General features: G+C 37.0%; 3 protein-coding genes across 3 annotated transcripts; 2 read left to right on the top strand and 1 right to left on the bottom strand.

The window, feature by feature from the left end:
- Window positions 1–166: 166 nt before the first annotated feature.
- On the top strand, window positions 167–8,640 carry znf592 (zinc finger protein 592). The gene is made up of 9 exons (XM_004070014.4): window positions 167–334; window positions 754–2,963; window positions 3,064–3,242; window positions 3,337–3,510; window positions 3,597–3,756; window positions 4,101–4,358; window positions 6,215–6,327; window positions 6,401–6,542; window positions 6,635–8,640. Exons 2-9 carry the CDS (start codon window positions 774–776, stop codon window positions 7,091–7,093), a joined length of 3,675 nt encoding a protein of 1,224 aa, XP_004070062.1. The 5' UTR covers window positions 167–334; window positions 754–773; the 3' UTR covers window positions 7,094–8,640.
- A 1,076-nt stretch (window positions 8,641–9,716) lies between these two features.
- kti12 (KTI12 chromatin associated homolog) lies at window positions 9,717–13,416 on the top strand. The gene is made up of 9 exons (XM_004069652.4): window positions 9,717–9,942; window positions 10,722–10,773; window positions 10,866–10,918; window positions 10,993–11,048; window positions 11,145–11,224; window positions 11,307–11,466; window positions 11,553–11,615; window positions 12,696–12,764; window positions 13,200–13,416. The coding sequence occupies exons 1-9, from the start codon at window positions 9,771–9,773 to the stop codon at window positions 13,341–13,343; spliced, it is 849 nt and encodes a 282-aa protein (XP_004069700.1). The 5' UTR covers window positions 9,717–9,770; the 3' UTR covers window positions 13,344–13,416.
- A 5,657-nt stretch (window positions 13,417–19,073) lies between these two features.
- LOC101157212 (cholesterol 25-hydroxylase-like protein 1, member 1) lies at window positions 19,074–20,277 on the bottom strand. Its single transcript, XM_004070013.4, has one exon. It carries the CDS (start codon window positions 20,233–20,235, stop codon window positions 19,399–19,401), a length of 837 nt encoding a protein of 278 aa, XP_004070061.1. The 5' UTR covers window positions 20,236–20,277; the 3' UTR covers window positions 19,074–19,398.
- Between the last annotated feature and the right edge of the window lie 666 nt (window positions 20,278–20,943).

Genomic DNA, 20,943 nt, shown 5'->3' with positions numbered 1-20,943 from the left:
ATGTGCATGAATTAAATTAACAGAAAGTATTTTATTTAGCCTTAGCTGATTTGACTCTGCAATCAAGGTGTGTGTTGCTGCCTATTCTATATGGATTAAAAACTGATATCTTAAGAAATCCAAATGTTTTAAATTGGTCAAGTTGTTCCGTAAGACAGCGTTGAGGGTAACTCTGAAATACAGGAAGAGGAAATCCAAAAGTTGACGTTAGTAGCTTTTAGCCCACGTTAGCTATGAAACCTTTAGCTCAACCTAGTTAGTGAGCACTTTGCAGGTGTAGTTAACAGGCCTCAAAGCTCCATTAGTATGGTATTTAGCATGAACAGAATCAAAGGTAAGAGCAACGTGCGTTAAGTATAACGTTTAAATGCCCATTGAAGTGTAGTTATCCTTTTTGCGCAGTTGCATTTAGCTAAGCTAGCATGCTAACCTGTCTTCACAGTTGTGTTAGTTGGCGTCCGATGACAACTTTAGCGATCCGGTGGTTGCATGAATGAGATGATTATGAGTCTCAATTTTTCTCTAAAGTTAAGGTTTTTATGTTTGAGGTTTTTGTACTTTAGGTTACACAATAAAGAGACGCACCTGAACATGACGGAAAGCTAACTTTACTAGCCACCGCTAACTTTAGCACTTTTCTCTCAGCAGTTGAACAACAGCTATTGGGTGCATGGTGGCTCTTATTGAAAGCTGTGAATTTGAATTTTAGTATAAAACGTGTTATCTAAATCTTATATCTATTTTTATTTGTAGATCTTTAAGGATATGCAGCCATGGGTGACATGAAAACCCCAGATTTTGATGATCTTCTGGCAGCCTTTGACATCCCTGACGCTACTGGATTGGATGCCAAAGAGCAGATCCAGATTAGCCACGAGGAGACAGAAAATCAGCTGAAACATGATGAGATGTGTCTGGATAAAAGTTTGTTAGATAACCCCGGTGTTTTACCTTCAGATGTCCCTGTCGTAAGTGTAATTGTGAAAAACACAAGTCGACAGGAGTCGATAGAAGAGCACCGGGATAGACATCACTCTGGAACCACATTGCAAAATGGATTCACGGGACAGGAAACCTATGTCGACCCTTCAGAGGAAAGAGACGGTTGCTTTTCCAAATTGTTTGTGTCTACCTTAAATGGAGAGAGTTCACCAGAAATTCCTAAGGATGTCCCTAATCAATACAGTGCTGGCCAGACGCCAATATTTTCTTCTTCACATTCACATTTTAATTCAGTCTCCAGCCCAGAACCTGAGAACACTTTAACAAGCAAAGATGAAACGCTCTCCATACAAGATGGAAATTATCCAGAAGCTCCTGTTTTGGATGATTCTTCCCTTGCAAACAATCAAAGAAAATTTGATTTTAGTCTGTTTGATAATTGTTCCCAGGATGTTCAAGAGAGTAGAGTGGAAGTTGGCAGAAGTAATCCACCAGCTGACAAGTCCATAAATAGTGAAACTAATAAAGGATCTGAAGAAGGTAATACATTTCTCCATCTGCATAGGAATCAAAACTTTACTGAGACTAACTGCAATGCAAACTATACAGTGGATGCAACTGATTCTCATTTGTCTGCCAAATCTGACACATCCAAGGTGTCTTCATGTCTTGAGGCTCTTAATGCTCTGAATGCTAGAAAAGACCCTAAAGAGTCAATTTACTCCACAGCATCACCTGGGATCCAGAATGACTTGTTAAAAGCTAGCCCCAAAGTTCCCATATCCCCAAAAAGTCCCAGAAGTCCACTTGATGCAGTGAAACGTGTAATCAAACCCTCTGATAGTCCTGTGAGCATCTGTAGTGATGGCAGCGACAAAGCATCTCTAGCATTGGCATCTGGATTGTCCCCAGCAATACCCAAAGTTAGAATTAAGACCGTTAAAACCACATCTGGTCAGATCAAGCGCACGGTTACCAGTGTCTTACCAGAGTCAGAGACAGACGACATCTATTCTGCTTACGAATCCTCTCCGTCTCAGAGTGTGATCAGTGAAGATTCTTACTCCGTCTCCCCTCATCCGTTTCAAATGAGTGAACATGCAGTTGGCAAAAAGTCTAAAGGCAGCCCAGCTAGCATAACATCACTGAATGTTTTGGACAGAAAATCCGAGCAAAACTCCAGAAAATCTTTGGCTTTAGGTAATGCCAACGTTGGCAAAAGATCTTCTACACATCGGGGGCAGAAACCAAAGAGAACATCATCCACTGCAGGTCAGAAAGCTAACACAACCTTCCTTCCAAAAGCTGTACACTTGGCCAGTCTGAACCTGGTACCTCACAGTGTTGCTGCTTCAGTAGCTGCACGTTCCGCTTCCCATCTACAAAGTAATTCTACACTTTCCTCATCGGTGTGTAGTGGTGTCCCGTTAGTCCACCAGGTGACAGCAGCCAACCCTTTCCCCTGTGCGAATGTTCCAAACACAGCTGCAGGAACTTTACACAGACTGCTGAACTGTGCTAACCCTGTGCCTACATATGTGCCCAACTTGACCCCACCTCCGGAGAGCAACATCAACCTTCCACCAAATGGATATTGCTGCCTCGAGTGTGGGGACTCCTTTGGGCTCGAAAAGAGTCTTTTGGGCCATTACAGTAGAAGAAGCGTACATATTGAAGTGGGATGTACGCATTGCGCAAAAACCATGGTTTTCTTCAACAAGTGTGCCTTGTTGGCACACGCGCGGGAGCATAAAAGCAGCGGCGTGGTGATGCAGTGCACGCAGCTCCATCTGAAACCGTTATCCGAGGAGCACATGTTCGCTCCACTGAGCCCTGAGCCAGTGAGTTTGGCCTCCTGCACCTCATCCTTAAGCTCATCTAGAATTGAACCCGTCCTGCCTTTATATCCAGATAATATAATACGGCACAGACATCACTGTGTGGAGTGCAACAAGCAGCTGCATGACTACAAAGCACTCGCGGGACATTATCAGAAGACATCAGAAGATGTGGAGGGTTTGGTGAGTATATTTGTTGAATTATGAAAAGTGTTAATTTGTAGATCCAATCTGTGTTAAATGTTTCTTTTCTTTTTCTCTTTTGTTTCTTTCTTTGGTACAGATTTGCCTAGTGTGCTCAATGTTGTTACCCAACAAGTGCAGCTTGCGAGCTCATCAACGACTTCACGCACACAAGTCCCCTTACTGCTGCCCCGAGTGTGGTGGTCTGAGTCGCTCTGCAGACATACAGAAGCATGTCAAGGAAAACTGTCTGCATTACGCCCGCAAGGCTTGGTACAAGTTAGTATTCTTGCAAATCATGTAGACCTCCATCAATCTCATAACAAAAAGAGTATTGCTACAATAAATGAGCTTTTCCTCTCCTTTGTTGTAGATGTCTGCACTGTGACATGGTGTTCAGAACCCTCCAAGGACAAGAGACGCATATTGAGGAGAAACACTGTGACGTTTTTTATAAATGTAATGTCTGTCCAGTTGCCTTTAAGACCTCGGACGCCTGTGAAGTACATTTGAAAAATAAACACTCTGCTAGCAAACTGGCACTTGAGTGAGTTACTGCCTCATGACTTATGTTACAACATTTTTCTTCTTCTTTAGAATGTTCTTTTAATGGAGCTCTCTTTGCTTTTGCAGGTTAGTCTTGAAGTGTTCCTGTGAAGCACTTTTCAAGAAAAAGCATCTCCTTTTTCAGCATTTCCATCAGAATGCCAACAAGCGACTGATCTGTGTTTTTAAGTGTCCTGAATGCAACTCGGTGTTTCCACAAAAGCGGCTATTAATGCTGCACTTTAAGGTTGGTGTGCAGTTTATTTTCTGTGAATGAACCCTTTGCAGGTGAACAAAAGTCACAGTACTTCTGATTTAAGGTCATCTGGACTTCAGGTTGAGTTCATATCCCGAATTCAGTTCAAAGCTTAAGAAGCTACTCAGATTAGCAATTCATCCTGATGAACCTTAAAAGTCCAGTTATCCTGAAGAACAGAAATCCTGAATAAGAAGTTTGAATTAAAGTCTTTTGCAAGTTTACTCTTATTTCATAGTAACTAAAGCATTGTTTTCCTCCTGAACTGTTAGAAAACCAATATAAAACTAAAAGGGTTTAGGTGTGGTTCTTTACCCTTCCTCCTGTTTTTTCAGAGTGTTCATGCAGGGAACATGACTGCAGATGTGCATAAGGAAGCGAAAGAAAAAGACAAAACCAGCCTCCATCCAGATGTTCATTCTGCAGAACGGCCACAGAGTACAGATGTGCATAAGTTTACAGGAAATGGTAGAAAAAAGTCAAAGGACATCAAGCCTCAAATGAAGCCCAGCGGTTGGACCTGCGGCGAGTGTCTGCAGTGGTTTTCCGACAGGGAATCCTATGTTTCTCACGTAAAGACCAACCATGGAAAGGTAAGACTTCATGACTCTGACCCTCCGCATCTTCTGGTGGCTTTTTTTAACAAAGTAGGAGAAAGTGTCTTTATAAAACAGAGCTGGTTTTGGTTCTGGACTGCAGAATTTTGTTTGTGATCCTGGGGAGTCGTATTTTATTTTAAAGGGGATTTTATTAGATGTTTTTATTGTATTTGTTTTTTTTACTATTTGCATTTTAAAAGCCTAGATTAAAATTTTTATATTTAAAGCAAAGACCAGAATTATCCTGTCTTTAAACTGATGTAAACCCAGATAATTACTAGATTAAATATTGAATAAAGGTAAAAAGATGGTCATGTTTTTTTTTTTAAATAAATGAAGTCTTTATATATTTCTATTTAAACTTTACTTGGTTTCCAAAAAAATATTAGAAATATTAGTACTGTCACAGTTGTGGTAATCCTTTGTATGTCATAATAAAAATATTTTTTTAAGATTGGATCTGAAGAAGTCATAGATGGATATTGTGTACTATAAAAAGGTTTAAGAGTAGCATGGTATATAGGCCCTTTAGATGTAGCCTTCTGTTACTGTAAAACACTTACATTTATTATCTTTTTGATGGCATCTTGATCAAATTTCTCAAAAAAATGGTACAAAACCAGAGTTGTATATCTCTGTTGCTGCAAGTTGAGATGCTGCTTCTGAACGGCCCACATCGTTTTTTCCTTCCATCTCTCAGCAGACCAGGAGCTTCTTCTGGTTAAAAAGTTGTCAACAGGCTATTGACAGTAATAAACTCCCCTAATCATCCTGCAAAGAACATGGCCAGAACTGTTATCCTATCTTTCCAAGAAGTGGCGTTATCACTGGAGACACGTCTTCCTCCGTGTCGTGATTCATATTTTATGGCAACACGTGCATCGTGATTTACAATCAGGGCACCTGCCAAATTAATTAGTGTTTTAGGGTCATTTTAAAATCCTAAAGTATAATAAAGTGAGCAAAAGGGCAGAACTTGTGGGTCTTTGGATTACATGAAGGCTGGGGTGCCAAACTACATTTGAACTAGATCACCAAATCCATTCAGTGATAAAGTATACTTTAAAAATATCGTAGGCAGCTATGAAGAATGAGACGGTTAGTCTGAGTTTGAGAACATAAACGGAAGCATGTGACTCCACTTTTGGTTTCTTTCTACTGCCTGGGCGTTTCACAGTTCAGTTCAAAGATTGCTGTGTTTGTCTTAAGATCTTAAAGTGATCGGTTTGCTCCTGACTGGTAGCTCGGTCGACTGATCAGCTTTCCCTGGAGGTGCAAAGGTCCCAGGAAAGGCTCATGCAGGATTGACCCTTTTTTTTCTTTTTTAGAGAACGTAAAATATGATTCCCTACTGTCCCACTTTAAATCACGTTTCCAAACAATTCTCTGGCCTTTTACCCACTTTGTGTTGTTTGTTATTGGATTGCTTTTACCTGTTTTAATGTTTTTTGAACATAACAGAGATTTTGTTGAAGTTTGGCTTTAAGTTTTATTTCTTCTGTTAAATATTTGATCAGCACTTAATTTTAGCTGAAGTTGTAGATGCGTCAGGATCCACAACTTCACACAACTTTTCTGACACCTCCTGCTTAAAACCCCAAAAGTCAGAAGTATCGTGAGGCCCCACTTTTGAACAAGGAATACTCAGATGTGCAATTTTAAGCTAAATTTTCTCTGCATATGTCCTCCATCATCAGAAAAATGCCACAAGATCATGTTAAAAACACCAAAAACTCGAGTTTATGTCAGAAGTAAATGCAGTCTTGAAGAACTTTCTCTTTCCATATTTAATAAATACATGTTTTAAATATTCATTTTCCCTTTCTTTCTTTTTACGTTTCATTGAACAGTCGGTAAAGAAGTATCCGTGTCGACACTGTGAGCAGTCATTCAATTCTGCGATCACCCTGAGGAGGCACATTCGAAGTGACCATGATGGCAAAAGGAGAATCTACTCCTGTTGGTAAGAAAAGCTCTTTTTTTTTTCTTTGTCTTGAATATACCAGTTTGTTTTAACGAAGATTCTCCCTCTAAAGGTATTGCACTGATACCAAGACGATATTCACAACAAGTGTGATGCTAAAGAACCACATCAGTCTAATGCATGGAATTAAGAATCCTGATCTTAGTCAGATGCCGAAAGCATCGCTCCGGGAATACAAAGAGCCTCTGGGAAAGGTAGTGTTTGGTTTTTTAATAGGAAAATGAAAAAGCTGCAAGTCAAATTATCCTGATCTGCATTTTAAAGTTGGCTTACTGTGATTTTTCAGAAGTTTCCGTCCGTCCTCCCCACTGTGGATATCCAGGCAGATCAACGGGATCCGACTGACCAAGAGGCTCCTTCAGCTAAACGTCCTAAAACACAGCACCGCTGTTTAAAGTGCGGCTTCACTACAGACAACAGGACAGACTTCCAACAGCATATACCTCTGCACAGAACAGATGAAAGCACTCCTCAGTGTCTCCACTGCGGCCTGTGCTTTACATCTGCACTGTCCCTCAATAGGCATCTTTTTATTGTGCACAAAGTTAAGGAGGAGGAGGAGAAAGCTGATGTTGGCACAGAGGAGCATAACAATCAGCATGTTGGATTAACAGAAATACATGAATCCAAACCCCCTAAAACGGTAAGAAGAACCAAAACAACAGACGGTCATTTAAAACTAAACCCAGCTTTAGACTCTAAGGAGCGTTCATCTGGAGAAGAAGTCATGCGACTGCCTCCTTGAAGCTGCTGAAACAGCCAACGAAAGTAAAGCCAAATTATACTGCAGTATTCCTTTCTACAGTTGTGGTCAATAATTTTGTTCACGTCCTATATTCATTCATTTTTTTAGAGTGGCTTTTTTTCCTTTTCTCATCTTTCCGGAAAAATGTCACTACTTTTAAAAGAAAAATGGAGACAAGCATCATTAGAAGACAATTAGTGTTTTTGGGGCTCTGACAGCAGTCAAGTAAAATGTCTGTCGTGTTGCTCATATTTAACGATGTTGAAGCACAAATTTGGCTGTGACTGGGGTGACACATTTTATCCCGTAAGTTTAAACATTATTATTCTAATGCAGTATATTCATACAAATTTGTTATATTTGATTATCAACAGTATTTTTTTACCCATATACTTAAATTAACCCTGCATGTTGGTAAAATATTCATGTTTCTTTTACGATATAGCTTCATTCACGCAGTTTTTGTTCTTTGTCTTTGTTCATGTTCCATCTGTTTTGAATGCTCAGGAATGTTAGGTCTGATATTGTTTGTTGAATTTCACCATGTAATGGATAATTTATTCTTTTTTTTATTATTTAATTTGAAAATGTTTGCCTTTCATTCCTGGGAAGGAGTAGGGTTTAATCCTCGGCTATACGAGTTTTAATTTTTCAAAGAAAAATAAATTGATCACATCAAAGTTTAATCAAATTGAGTCAGATTTCAAGAGAAAGCTTCATTAGATGTTTTTTTTTCTTTGTTGTGGTTTTATAAAATATGTTTAAAATATGAGTGAGGGTCTTAATAGAAGTGTTTGGATGAATCTGAGTATGGTTATGCTAAGGATGTGACGCGCTGCATCAACATTGAATGTACCTCAAATCAGATTTTCCTTTTTTCTTGTGGAACGCCAGTGTTTCGTCAAATCAGGGTTCAATGAAAGAATCTTCAGCAGCGTAAAGAAAGAGAGATTGTTTTCTTATCCTCATCCTGGTGATGTGACCATGAATATGTGATGGATTTAATGGAGCTGCATGAGTGTTTGTTTGTTTGTTGAAGGCATGCGCTTTTTGTCTGCAAGTTCTGGTTTTAAGCAGCAGGTCCTACCTCCATCGTTAAAAGCAGTGATTGTTTCAGAGGGTTTAAGAGTTCACAGCTACTCTTGGTGCAATTAAAGAAAAAAAAATGTCTATCATCCCACAGTGAATTTTATAAATTATTTTGGGAACAATTTTAAGGTTTTATGGTCATATTGACCTGTCAAGCTAGATTTCTTTAATGAAAGTCCTATCCCTAAATTGTCACACCACAGATCTAGAGGCCAAAAAATGTTACTTGTTCAAGTTTTGCTCTTTTGTACTGTTTTATAAAAGACCATTGTACTTTTCATACTGTGTACTAGAAGGACTTGTATAGAGAAGGAGTTTGTGTACATATGAAACCAGTGAAATGTGGATTGACAGCATCTTTAAAGCCATCTCATCTGTTCGGCATGCAATGGCCCACGTGCCTTGTTATGTTTACGCAAAGTACTTACAAATAAACTGATCCATTGAATTACATATCACTTCAGTCTATGGTCTTTGCTAATAAGAAAGAATTGTGATAATCTTCCAGATGCTGGAAAGCAAATCATTTCTAGTGTTTTGATGTGACAATTGAAGGTTTTGTAGTGATGGATTAAATCTTACAATTACCAAGCACTTTAATGTGCGTCATCTATCCAACAACCACAGATGATTGACCTCATCAAATTATAATATTAAGTCCAGCCTATCACAGTATAAATGCCTGTCCCTGCAGTATAGGAACTGCAGATTTTTCAATCACCTGGCTGCGGTTTTAATTACAGCCACTATGACGACGATTTACTGCAAAGGAATTCTCTTTTCTTTCATGATTATATCATATTTTGTCATAACTACTTCAATGACTCTTGACTTAACTGAACTGAGAAATAAAATTTCAAAGGTGAAGGTAAATCCCAGAGGAAATCTGTGGGCAACAGGTAGGCGAAGCAGCATTTTCTCCCTCCGATTTGAACAAGCTATTTAGATTGCTTACTTGAGTTTGCCATTTTGCGTTTAACAGGGCATTTCATGGGCAAGAAGAGTGTTATGGATAGTACCGTTTTAAATCCAGCCTTTGAAAATGAGAAAAACCCCTCTGAAGTACTGAAAGATATCCACAAACTTCTGCAGGTGTTGAAACTGGCACAGGAAACAGAAAAATAGGACAATACACATGTTGGTAAAATATTACATTATATTACATTATATTATATTATATTATATCATATTATGCCAATAGCTCACTGATTCTTTTCTTCTCATCTAGAATGGAGGAGATCCAGTCTGAGGACAACCAACAATCAATTGGTGGAAGAAGACACTTTGGCTTTTTTGTGAAAGATATTTTATTAGCCAAACAAAATTCCTGTATTCTATACAATTTAAATATAAGGATAAATCCTTATAATATATTTCACCCTCTTTTACTTTGTCTTTAAAAAAAAATACTTTTGTTTTAAATAAAATGGGCAAAGAAAATCAAAACTGTTTCCCTTGTTTTTAATCATCTATTTTCTTCTACATCTTGCATTAAGCTGAACTTTTGATTTGAAAATATTTGGCGCCATCTGCTGGTGGTCCAGTTTTCACTTCCGGGTTAACAGTCTCAGCTTTTCTTTCACATTGTATGGTAGCTTACTTGGTAATTATGCCTTTAGTAGTGATTTGCGGTTACCCATGCAGTGGAAAAACTAAAAGAGCAGAGGAGCTGAAGGAGTATTTTCACAGGAACACAGAGCGAAAGGTTTATATTGTCGGTGACAGCGCTCTTGGCGTTGAAAGAAACACTGTTTACGCAGGCAAGTGTGTTAAGCTAGCTCTAGCAGCAGCTTCCGTAGGTTTTGCGCATGCGTTTGATCCTTTTCTTTTCTGAAAAGTGGCTTGTTTCTTAAAAACATAATCTTTTGACCATATTTTATTATTAAAGATGTTCGAATAATGTGACTTGAATTTGTGAAAGCTGAACTGGATAAAAGATGGTCAACAATGCTAAATAAACTTATTTTGGTTGTTTACATACTAGGATGTACTTCTTCAATAGACTGTCTTTAATCTCAACCGAGATACGTGTAATATTTATTTATGGTACAGATCACTTTGAGTCGATGGTTTTACAGCTGGATTTTTGATAATTGACTGATTTTAATTAATCAGACTTTACTACTGAGAACATGTGATACATCATGATTTTCTATGAAAAGTGTTTGTTTTTTATATATATTGTTTTCAATATTGAAAGTTCAGGCTTTGTTCAGGACTAGTTATGTAACTATCGACTGTGAAAACAGTTTTTACAGTCTATATGTCACAAACCTTTTTGTAACTAAACGTAACAGTGCATTTTAGGTAAGAAAAACAAAAAACCCATATATTGTAATTGAGTTGCACTAAATTGAATAAATTCATTAAGTTGTGAATAAAAATTTGAACCAATTTGGGGTGTGAGGGGTGAAACCCAATTGACATAGATTGTTGTATCCATCTGTATTGTTCAAAGTGTGTGACATCAACATGACCTTTTGAAAGCTGTTTTCTCAAGTCCTAAAATTCCTTAGTAACTTGGTTAGACTAATTTCAGATTCCCAAAAGGAGAAAGAAGTTAGAGCATCTCTGAAAGCTGAAGTAGAAAGGTGAGCTTTTTTTAAAATGTCCATGTAATTAGTCAAATTAGTCACATTACAACACCTCGTATTTAAGAATTTGTTGCTTATTTCTCTTTCAGGAAGCTAAACAAAGATGATGTTGTTATTTTGGACTCAGTTAACTACATTAAAGGTAATTATCTATGGCAACACATTGCTAAAAACAAAAGTGTCAGCTGTCTTTAAATCAAATGAAACTTCTTCCAGGCTACCGCTATGAGCTGTTCTGCCTCATCAAACATGCACAGACGCCACACTGTCTTGTGAGTGCAAAGGGGGGGAAAAAAAGACTTTGAATCATAATGGTGTTATTGCTGTTGTCACATCACTAAGAAATGCCATGCCTTCTTTTGATGAAGGTGTACTGTCTGACGTCAGATGAGCAGAGCTCCTCATGGAACAGAAGCAGAAATCCTGATGAGCAGTATTCCCAGGACATGTGAGTGACAAACAGATGCTTTGACTTGGTTTTTCTGCAATACTGTGAACTGACTTTAGCCTAAAATCCTCCTTTGTTAAAGCTTCGATGCATTAGTTCAAAGATTTGAAGCTCCTGACTCTAGAAACAGGTGGGACAGCCCTCTTTTCACCATCCTGAAAGACGACAACCTTCCATTTGAGTCTATTTCGGATGCACTTTTGAAAAGAAGAGCTCCGCCACCAAACCAGTCCACCCAAAGCGTAAGGATTTTCCCTAAACAAACTCTATTTCGTTTAATAATAGTTGTTGTGGAAGATGTTGGGTTTTTTTTATTCTGCCTCCGCAGCAACCTTTGACTTCTGTAAACTTCCTATACGAGTTGGACAAGATCACACAAGAAGTATTAATGGTAAGTCTTAGTGGAGATTTCTGTTTTTGTGTGAGCAAAATACTTGCTGGTGTGATTTCCCTTCAATATTTTAGACTGTAAGCTGTGAAACGCTGCAACGCCCAACAAAAGCTTTCCAAACTTCTTGCTTGTTGTTGAAGTTCTCATTACTAGCTGATGATCAGTGAATAAATACATTTTATTAGCTTAATCTAGATGTGACTTAGCCCCCCGCCCCCCGCCCCCCCCTCTTTAAACCACAAATTACTGCAAAGGCTCTCTGACTCTTTTGTAACAAAACCATGTTTCACACCTTAAACTAATTAGACATTCGGGTGGAAGTAGAGCCATTTGAATTACCATGAAATCAGATCAGTGTGGCTTAGTGGTTTTCGTTCTGCAATAATAAACTGAGAGCTAAAAGTGCTAAAGAAAAGAGCAAAAATGAAAAATTATGACTTTTAATCACAGGTAAGCCAATGTTTCTGGTCGCCTTTGGCTGCGTGAAAGGGTCTTCTTGCTGTTAATATAAACTTTCTTGTGGTTTTGTTGCCCATCAGGTGATCGGTGGCGTGTTTTCTGCCTCCTTTCCTTTGTTCTGTGTTCAGTTAGTCGCCCTATGGGGGCAGAATTGTTTTGGTATTCATGGTCCTCACGGTAAAGGCTGAACATTTCTTCTCTCCTTTCAGTACTAAATGCTTTTTTCTTTCTAGTGTTGTGTAACCCAGGCTTGTAAAATGGCTGGTACATATTTAACATGTGGTAACAACGGGGTTGGATTCCTTTCTGCATTGTTGTATCCAATCTTGTGGCATTGATTATTTCAATGAAAAATAAAGAAATAAAATGAGAAAAGGGTATTTTAGTCTTATCTCCTGAACAGAGAAGCAAAAAATAACACTTAAAGTTACTATTCAATACTATACAATGATGAGAAAATACAGCAGTAAAATAATTAGTTTTTGTTGACATATTTTCGTTTTACTTTTCTATTTGTCTGAAGGTGTCTTTTTATTATTTCTATTCTAGTAATTTCGGTGATTTTGAAGCTACAGTTTAATCATTTTTCCCTTGCTAATTGTCGTAACTTACATTTTCCAGGAAATCTTTAATGCTCAAAAGACGAGCGTTCCTGGGGATTTCATCTCGGTACCGGGGGCGACAGAAAAGATATCCTTTTTATGCACAGTTACCAATGTTTGGAAGCCTTTTTTTTTCTAGGAATCATCGTTTTAAATCTTTCTTTCATAATTTCCGTCAAAGACAGAAGTTTTATTCCTCACACAATGAACCCAATGTCCTCAACATCAAACATTTTTTTAACTCTGTCATGGCCTCAGAAGTCGATATTAAAAATGCTTTCCTTTGATGGCTGCAGAAGCGGACTTAAAAGCACACGAGTCTTTGGTCAGTCTTCAATTGCAGGTGTAATTTAAATTTGCTATACCGCTGACAGCGGTCGTTCTTCCTCCTTTAATGTTCGAACGGGAGGATGTAATCTTGCCTTCCTCCTTGGTCGGTTGTTGCTTCTGAAGTCATGTGAGCGAGGAACGTTTTCATCAGCGTGTGAACGACCAGTGTACTGTCCTTAACCGGAAGCTGAACGTGGAGCTCGCCAAAAGGATCAACATGGCGGAGCTGAGGAAACTACGGCGCCAATTCATCAGCTACAGCAAGATGCACCCCATAGAAAACACGGCCCAGATCGCCAACATGTTTGTTCAGTATTTAAATAAGAGTTACCATTGAATTTTTTTATCATATGTATTTTTTTATTCATTCTTGTATTTGTCTGTGAAAAATAAATACTCGTATGCACAAACAGCTGTTTGGGATTTCTTTTCTTTATTTGATGATTTATAGTTTGGATATTTGTTAATTAGTGACCCACTACAGTGACCATTTATAACCCGAAACAAAACAAACATAAAACAAAGCTTTTTTGTTCTTTAGAAACAAAAATACTGATACCTCTAAAAATGATGAGTTGATTGACCACAGGGATGTCATATTGAGGTGGATGCTCAAATTTTCGTCCAAGGTTTCTCTAGAGCTGTAAATTGGTCTAAAGAAATCACTATAAAGTGAGTGTCATCCTGAGCATGAATTGCAGAAAGAATATAAGACAAGAATCACCAAGATAAAGGCTAGTAGACAACAAATTCAAGGCACTAATGATCCAAAAAGTAACACTTGATCTCAGAACAATGTAGAGACCTTAAATGTGAACTACCAAAGCATTCAGTTGTGAAATGTGCTGTATAGTGTCAGAAAAACACCTGCGAAGTCCTACTGAACAACCATGAAAGTAGACAAAAAATATCATAGTTTGCACATGAGGAGTGGGCCTGATAGCAAAATCAGACACCTTGAGTGACAGCGATATATGACACCATGCAACAATATTAATCATAAAGGCCCAAGTCAATTTCATTGTTACAGACCCACTTCAATGAAAATGTTTTTTTAGCATGCAAATGTAACATTTTTCTCATGATGGAGGACATGAAATAAGATTAAAACTGTGTTTCTGAGCATTTATTTATTCAAATCACTGTGAATCAGGAGCAGATGAAAAAGAATGCCCTTTGAAAAAGCTTGTAGTTGTTAGGTACAAACTACAATCAGTGGGCAACAAACTCCCTGGTCTGCTTCATTCTGATGCATCTACTTGCAGAGAAATAGAGAGTTGTACGTCTTTGTTTTCTTCGTCCGAGCTGGTATCTGGCTCAGAACTGTACGGCTGGATAGCTCAGATGTTGCTTGACATTTTTGTTACATTTTGTTTGTTAGATTTGGGGTGTGAGGGGCTGTAAGCTGGCGGGAGAAAATGTTAACAAAGGGATGATGGGAAATTACTACAGGCTTGACACAGGTTTTTTTTTAAAACTCTTTATAAATCTTTGGATAGATTCTAAAAGTTTTTCCATTGATCTTTTAATTGTGATTATTTCTGGACTTTGCAGCAAAAAAATGTAGTGCTAACTTTCATTGTTCACAGTAACTGTGGTTAGCATGTTTTTTGAACTAAGAGGTTTTCCTTTCAAAATAATAAATACTGCAATTCTCATTGTTATTCTATTCTCCTTCACATGCAAAAGGAATGTCAATAAATTTAGTTTTAAGTGTAAATATCTTCATAGCTTATTTTTAGATTATATTTTATTTTAACCAGAAATACTACTGACGGGAGATAACTAAGTATTTATTTTACCCCAACAGTAGTGTATGTGTGTGGACATGTGTGTGTGGATGGGCAAATGGAATGGTAAAACGCTTTCGACCTCCAAAAAGGCAGGAAAGCTCCAGATGCTGCACTTATCTTTTCACATTTAAGAATTTTGCAGTAATTTCTCTTCTACTAATTTTTCATTCAAGGCAGCACGTCCACATCATGTTCGAAAGGGGATCACATTTTGTTCAAGAAGGGGTTAGCCTTAGATCCCTTTTGTGCCTCTCAAAGCAGTCTGATAAGCAAAAATCTCGTTAAGCGGCTCATTCTTACTCATTGGAATTCCCCGTAAATAAAATGTTGCTGAGTAAAGCTCTTTCAACGAGTTTGTAAGAGGATTTGGGCAAAACAGGCTTCTCATATGCTTCGCTTACAAGTTTGCTGTTTACCACTGGAAGTGAAATCAAAGACTAAATCACAGGAGATAAGTCGCTCTGGCTCCTTTCCAAGGGATAAATTATTGACATATTATCTGAAGAACTTTCTTTGACCTAGTTCAAAATGGGATGTAAAGAAAGCCAAATCTTTCATTTCCTTTATGGTTTTGACCTAAAGAGACAATAAAAGAAAAGCAACAGTTCCAGTTTGGGTCTTAAATGGATTTTTCTTTTGTTTTTGTTTTTTTTGCAATTGTTGAAACTTTAGTTCTTTTAGTTAATTTTACTATTTTAAGAAACTTACAAATTGAAAAACAACACTCAGTTAAAAGTAGATTATATATTTGCACTATAGCCTTTGCTGTTCAATGTACTGGGTCTGTAAGAAACTTGGGGTTGAAAGGCTTCAAATATGGAAAACTGTTGCAAAATAAAGAAAAAAGAAAATATTTGTTTTGAAATTTGCAACATAAAATGTTTCTAATAGTTGGACAGCAACACCTTCATGTTAAGGCTGTATTATAAATAAATATGTTAAACGTATAAGAGTGCTCAAACTTATACATTTGAACATATAAATTGTTGCAAATCTTTCCAAAGGTGTTCAGAATATTCCTCACACTGTCATTGCACAAATAACAATCAGTTTCAAATCTTAATTTAATTGATGGCTTTTCTTTATTTTTTTTAAACCAGGATCCCAGTTGATTTCATTGAAGTACATTTTCAAGAGTCTGAAAATTGTAGAACAAAGTCTAATTCTGCAGATCCAACATGATGCAGTTTTTTGTATTCCCACTTTGACCTATTCTCATTGGAGGGGTTTAGTTGGACCCACCAATCAGATGCAGCAGCAATTGTGCCTCTTACATGTTAGAAAAGGTGTTTAAAGTTACACAACATCCTTAGATGTTGCAAAACTCAACAATTAGTTTGTCTTAGCTCCAGTGACAATCAGAGCTCTTTTCCACTCAGTCCTTTCTTGTGTGTCCCTGTTCCATTTTCCGCTCTTCTATCATGTGTGAGCTTTTTTTTAAATAAAGACTTTTTGTAATTTGCTCTTTTTGGAAAGATTTTAATGCAAACGTTTTGTATGTAATAGCCTAATAATGTTAATCTATTTTTTCGAGAACAATTAATGAGGCATGTGCAGACCAGCATCCCACTGAAGTGAAACACAAACCTGCAAAATATTTATTAATGTCTTTAGTCATTGTGTCATAAAAAATACTTATTGTGTACAAATAAAAAGTAATTTAAAACAGTTGCATTCACAAAATATTGAATTCAGGGACTATGAAGGTGGAGGCAGCAGTGTGTTTCCCCGTAAGAAATTATGTAACACATTTTCATGTTTTAAAGACAGGAGAGCTTAATTACATTCAAAAAAAAATACCTATTTACTTTTTTCCTTTGCTTTCATTTTTCTGTCTCAGGGGTGGTGGTGGTAAACCAAAAATGCAGCAGGCTTGCTGGCAGAACTAACCTTTAAACAGAATAAGAAATTTTAGAGAAGAAACACAAACAAGACTAGACTGTAAAAAACACTGAACCAAGGATAAAAACTAAAAGGACACCAACAAACAGAAAATCAGACTCTTAGACTTACTGACGGATAATTTAGTGAATAAAACCAGTTAAGACTGTGACAAAACTGGAAAAATGAAAAAATATAAACGAATATTACTGGGCACCAAACCATGTTTTCTTAAAAGTGACAGCCACTGACAAATTGTTCAAGTGGCTTCTGGTAAAGCACACTATTTTCATCTCATGCACCTCTTTTCCAGTGGGGAAAAATATTTTTGTCCATGTTTTCTTGTTGCATAAAAATAAGGCTTATATTTTTTTCTGTATTTTCTTCTTTTCTCATTGATTTATTAGATGGTGGGTAAACATGATTTGAGTCCAGAAAAACAGGCTTCTGTGCAGGCCTCTGCATATTCCAAAACTTCCATGTTTAGTCAGTTTTAGTAATGAAACAGCGTGATGTAACAGACGGCCTGCAAAGCCGAAATGTAGAGCAGCTGCAATGGGAGGAAACTTTACTTTGAAACAATATGAAATTTACAAATGCTGAGCAACCTTAAATTTAAACAACTTGAAATATTTAAGTGCTTAGTCTTATTGAAGTTATTAATTATTAACCTAATTTGTTGGAATTTTCAAAAAACAGCTTAAATGAAAGTTTAAAAAAGCATTTCTGATCTTCTATTTTCTTTGACAATAATCAATCATGTGGCAATTCTGCTGGAATATACAATATAAACCAATTCAAGCTTAAAATGTACATTTGCTAAGACAAAAACTACCAAGCTCCAAATTTAGTATATTATATCTTCAGAAAGATTTACGGTAATTAATAATGTCTTACATGTTTAAGATAAGTGTTAAAAGTTACACAACATTCTCAGACGTTATAAAACGTAGCTGCAATCAGCCTTAGCTGGATTGATTGCTTTAATTCTCACTTATTCCCTTCTTCTGTGTTTGCACTTCTTTTGAAGTTCTCCCGTTAGTCTTTGATATTTTTTCACTGTAAAAAAAAAAAGATTAGTGTCCATATTTTGTTTATATCTCAATTTTACTGCATACATCCGTTTGGACTAGTGGCCTCTATAATTTATCAAGCTCACAATGATTTTTATTATATTTATGAACAGGAACAAAAACTGTATCACATATATAATTTCATTAAACTATTATGCATTATATGAATATTATAAACTCTTTATAAATTTCACCCCCAAAAAACAGATTTCTTGAAGTTGAGAATTTAGCATGGAAACACAAAAATATTATACTTTTAATCAACAAAGAGTTTAGTCATTTGGTTGCAAAATATTATGCCAAAAATGATCCATTTATTTTAACTTTCCTTGCCTTTTGTCTCTTTTTTTTTTTTTACCAAACTGGCAACTGTGTAAACAATTTTGTCTCACAGGTTTTAAAAAAAAGCAAAGAAACCACTCGGCTTGTGGTGATGTATACAACTTTAGGTATATAAAACAAATGGTGTGGAAGAAATTAAAACTATTAATCCCAAAATGTAGCTTGTCTTCTTGCAGTTGCATCTTACAAACCCCTTGATACTCAACAGGTGTTAAAAAATATTTACATGTGAGTTCATGTGTCTCTTGTAGTATTTATCACATGTAAAGACAGGATAAGTGAATAAAGTACTTTGAATGTACTTTTAAACTTATCTTATGTTTGATGGTATTTACCATGTGAAACTATCTTAGAAATATCATGGAGAAGTACTCAGAATTGACTTTCTATTTACTTAGTACGTTTATGTGTCTTTCATGGTATTTACCATTTCTTCGAGGATCGTGGATTGTGTTTTTGATGCTATTTATGAGAAGATAGTAAGTACACAGAAAGCCTGATTTAATGTGTGTGAAACATACATGTTAAGTTTTATTGTGTTTCATAGGTACAACAAAAGTACTGCACTGTAAATGCGTCACTGTTTTTTCCCCTGATGTGGTACTTTTGTCATATTTACAGTTCATTTGAAATAAGGGACTCAACCATTTTTATATTTCAAAAAACCACTTGATTATACGTTTCAACTACTGTAAAAGAGTTTCGGAAAATTCTCTCTACACATATTTCAAAAAAATATTTTTAAAACAATACATTTTTAATCAGTCAAGCGCAGAAAGCATGTGTTTTATTTACAACTTCATTATTGTTTTTTTTACAAGTTATTAATGGAGCCTTTTTTCACACTAAATAAATTTTGTTTTAAGTTTTAGGTATTTATATAGAATATTCTGTTTATATAAAGATTTTAGTGAAAATAAATTGCTCTAATTGCCCGTGTGTGTTTTTTGTACAGCCCAAAAAAAATAGTGACGCAAATGTTGTCAATGTTTATATTGTCTTATAAATCAGATGAATATCAGATTTTTTTTAATACAGGACTTTGGCAACACACCCACAAACACTACACAATGTAATAATTCTGTAGAACTAGGGCGTCATACAAAAGGACAATTTTTTTATTTTACAAGGTAATGTACTTGCACAGAAGAATAGAAAATACATAAAGCAGCAAGTTATAACCACTCCACCAATCGTACTTCAGTTCATTGTGTTTTGTAAACATAAAAGCACAAAGACAACTATAAATAACTGCAAAAATACTATTTACATATTTACTTTTTGGGTCATTCAGACTATTTAGTTATTTTCTTACAGTTTTTTTTTTCTTCAAAGTGACGGCTGTGCCAAAGATTCTGTCCCAGTGGCTGAAAAAGGGTGCAAAGTTACTGCTGGGCTTCTGGTGATGCATGTCGTGAGCTGGCGCACCACCCAGCAAACCAAAAGGCACCACATGGTTCAAGGTCCATGGCAGGTCATAGCCGATGTGGTCCTCCACCGACATCCAGATGCTGAAGATGGTCAAGCACCATGTGGTCAGAGGATGACACTTTAAAAGGATGGGGTCCAGGTTGCTCCAGAACCCCACTGCCATCAGTTCTGGGATGCTGAGCTGCTCTGTGGACCAGGAGAACGGCGCCATGTATTCGTGGTGCACTGCATGAATCCACCGATAAAGCTGTGGTTGCTTATGGTGGATGTAGTGCCAAATGTAGTATTGAGTGTCAAAGAGGAGAAGTGCAGCCAGTCCGTCTACAAAAAGCTCATACAGTGTGGGAGCGTCTTGTGGCAGTGCTGGTATGGGCAGTATGAACATGCCAATTGACACAGCTGGTAACACAAAGAAGAGGTGGTTATACAGAGCTGTTAGGAAGCTCTTAGCCATCATTCTTGTGGTTGGCTGTCTCTCTGGCTGGATCTTGTACTGGTAAAGTAAAGGCACTCTGTCTCCCAAGAGGTCTAGAACCGCAAAAGGTAGACTGAAGAATAGGTAGCTGGAAAAGGCTAAGATGACGATGAAAAAAGGAGAAGAGATGAGAGGCATGTGGTGAAAAAGCAAGTAGTCCCAGAAGGGCTGCAGGAGACGGCCTGAAGCCCGGGAGGGCAAGTCATGCAGAGGAAGCTCACTGATGTTCAGCATCTTGTTGTTCGGCCACTTGAGGCTGCTGCTGCTGCTGCTCCAAGGCTTGTGATCCACAGCAGGGTCCGCCTTTATATAGCTTGGTGGAATTCAACTGAGGGGACTTTGCTCTCAATCAAACAGATCAGCAGATTTTATTCCAACTCCAGCCCAGTGTCTGCAAAACATAACTTCACAAGATTAACCGTGTGTCTGAGACTCGACTAAATATTAAGCTGGCGAATAAAAGATTTGGGGAAACATTGTGCCAGTCAGACAAAAAAATTAATGCTTCTTTTCCTGGTGAATTGAGTTGTTTACAGTGAATGCAATCTGCATGATGAATGAATATCTAATCTAAAAGTATTTCCTAGAAATACACATTCTGCAAGTGCATGATGAAATTAAAAAAACAAAACATGATGCATAAAAAGTTTTACATAATTTTTCTGATTAAAATTATTTTTATTCAACTTTGCAGCTCACTTAAAGGGAAAAAATGAAATAAGTCATATAGATATTTTAAATATAAGAACTTTTTTTTAACCTCCACATCAGTTGTAGTAATTGAGAACATTCCTTCTTTTGGAACAGCTTGGACTTTGTGTTTATATCAGTAACTCCTTTAGCTGCAAGTCCCTCTACAACTTTGCATGTACATTTAGATTTGAATTAGTCTTGAAAAAATTAAAACCACTTATACCAGCACTAGCCTTTAAGTGGTATATG

The sequence above is a fragment of the Oryzias latipes genome, chromosome 6, assembly GCF_002234675.1.
Source record: "Oryzias latipes chromosome 6, ASM223467v1".
In the NCBI taxonomy this organism is placed as follows: Eukaryota; Metazoa; Chordata; class Actinopteri; order Beloniformes; family Adrianichthyidae; genus Oryzias; species Oryzias latipes.
Note: the sequence above shows the minus strand (reverse complement) of the source record. Positions and strands in the feature narration are given on the sequence as shown.

What these genes read in the sequence shown, in the direction of transcription:
- znf592 (XM_004070014.4), top strand. Translation starts at nt 774, where the DNA reads ATGGGTGACATGAAAACCCCAGATTTTGATGATCTTCTGGCAGCCTTT. An exon ending in CAGAAGATGTGGAGGGTTTG is followed by an intron (nt 2,964 to 3,063) that starts GTGAGTATATTT and finishes TCTTTGGTACAG; the next exon opens with ATTTGCCTAGTGTGCTCAAT. An exon ending in TAAAGACCAACCATGGAAAG is followed by an intron (nt 4,359 to 6,214) that starts GTAAGACTTCAT and finishes TTCATTGAACAG; the next exon opens with TCGGTAAAGAAGTATCCGTG.
- kti12 (XM_004069652.4), top strand. Translation starts at nt 9,771, where the DNA reads ATGGTAGCTTACTTGGTAATTATGCCTTTAGTAGTGATTTGCGGTTAC. An exon ending in TCACACAAGAAGTATTAATG is followed by an intron (nt 11,616 to 12,695) that starts GTAAGTCTTAGT and finishes TACATTTTCCAG; the next exon opens with GAAATCTTTAATGCTCAAAA. An exon ending in TACCGGGGGCGACAGAAAAG is followed by an intron (nt 12,765 to 13,199) that starts ATATCCTTTTTA and finishes CGGAAGCTGAAC; the next exon opens with GTGGAGCTCGCCAAAAGGAT.
- LOC101157212 (XM_004070013.4), bottom strand. Translation starts at nt 20,235, where the DNA reads ATGCTGAACATCAGTGAGCTTCCTCTGCATGACTTGCCCTCCCGGGCT.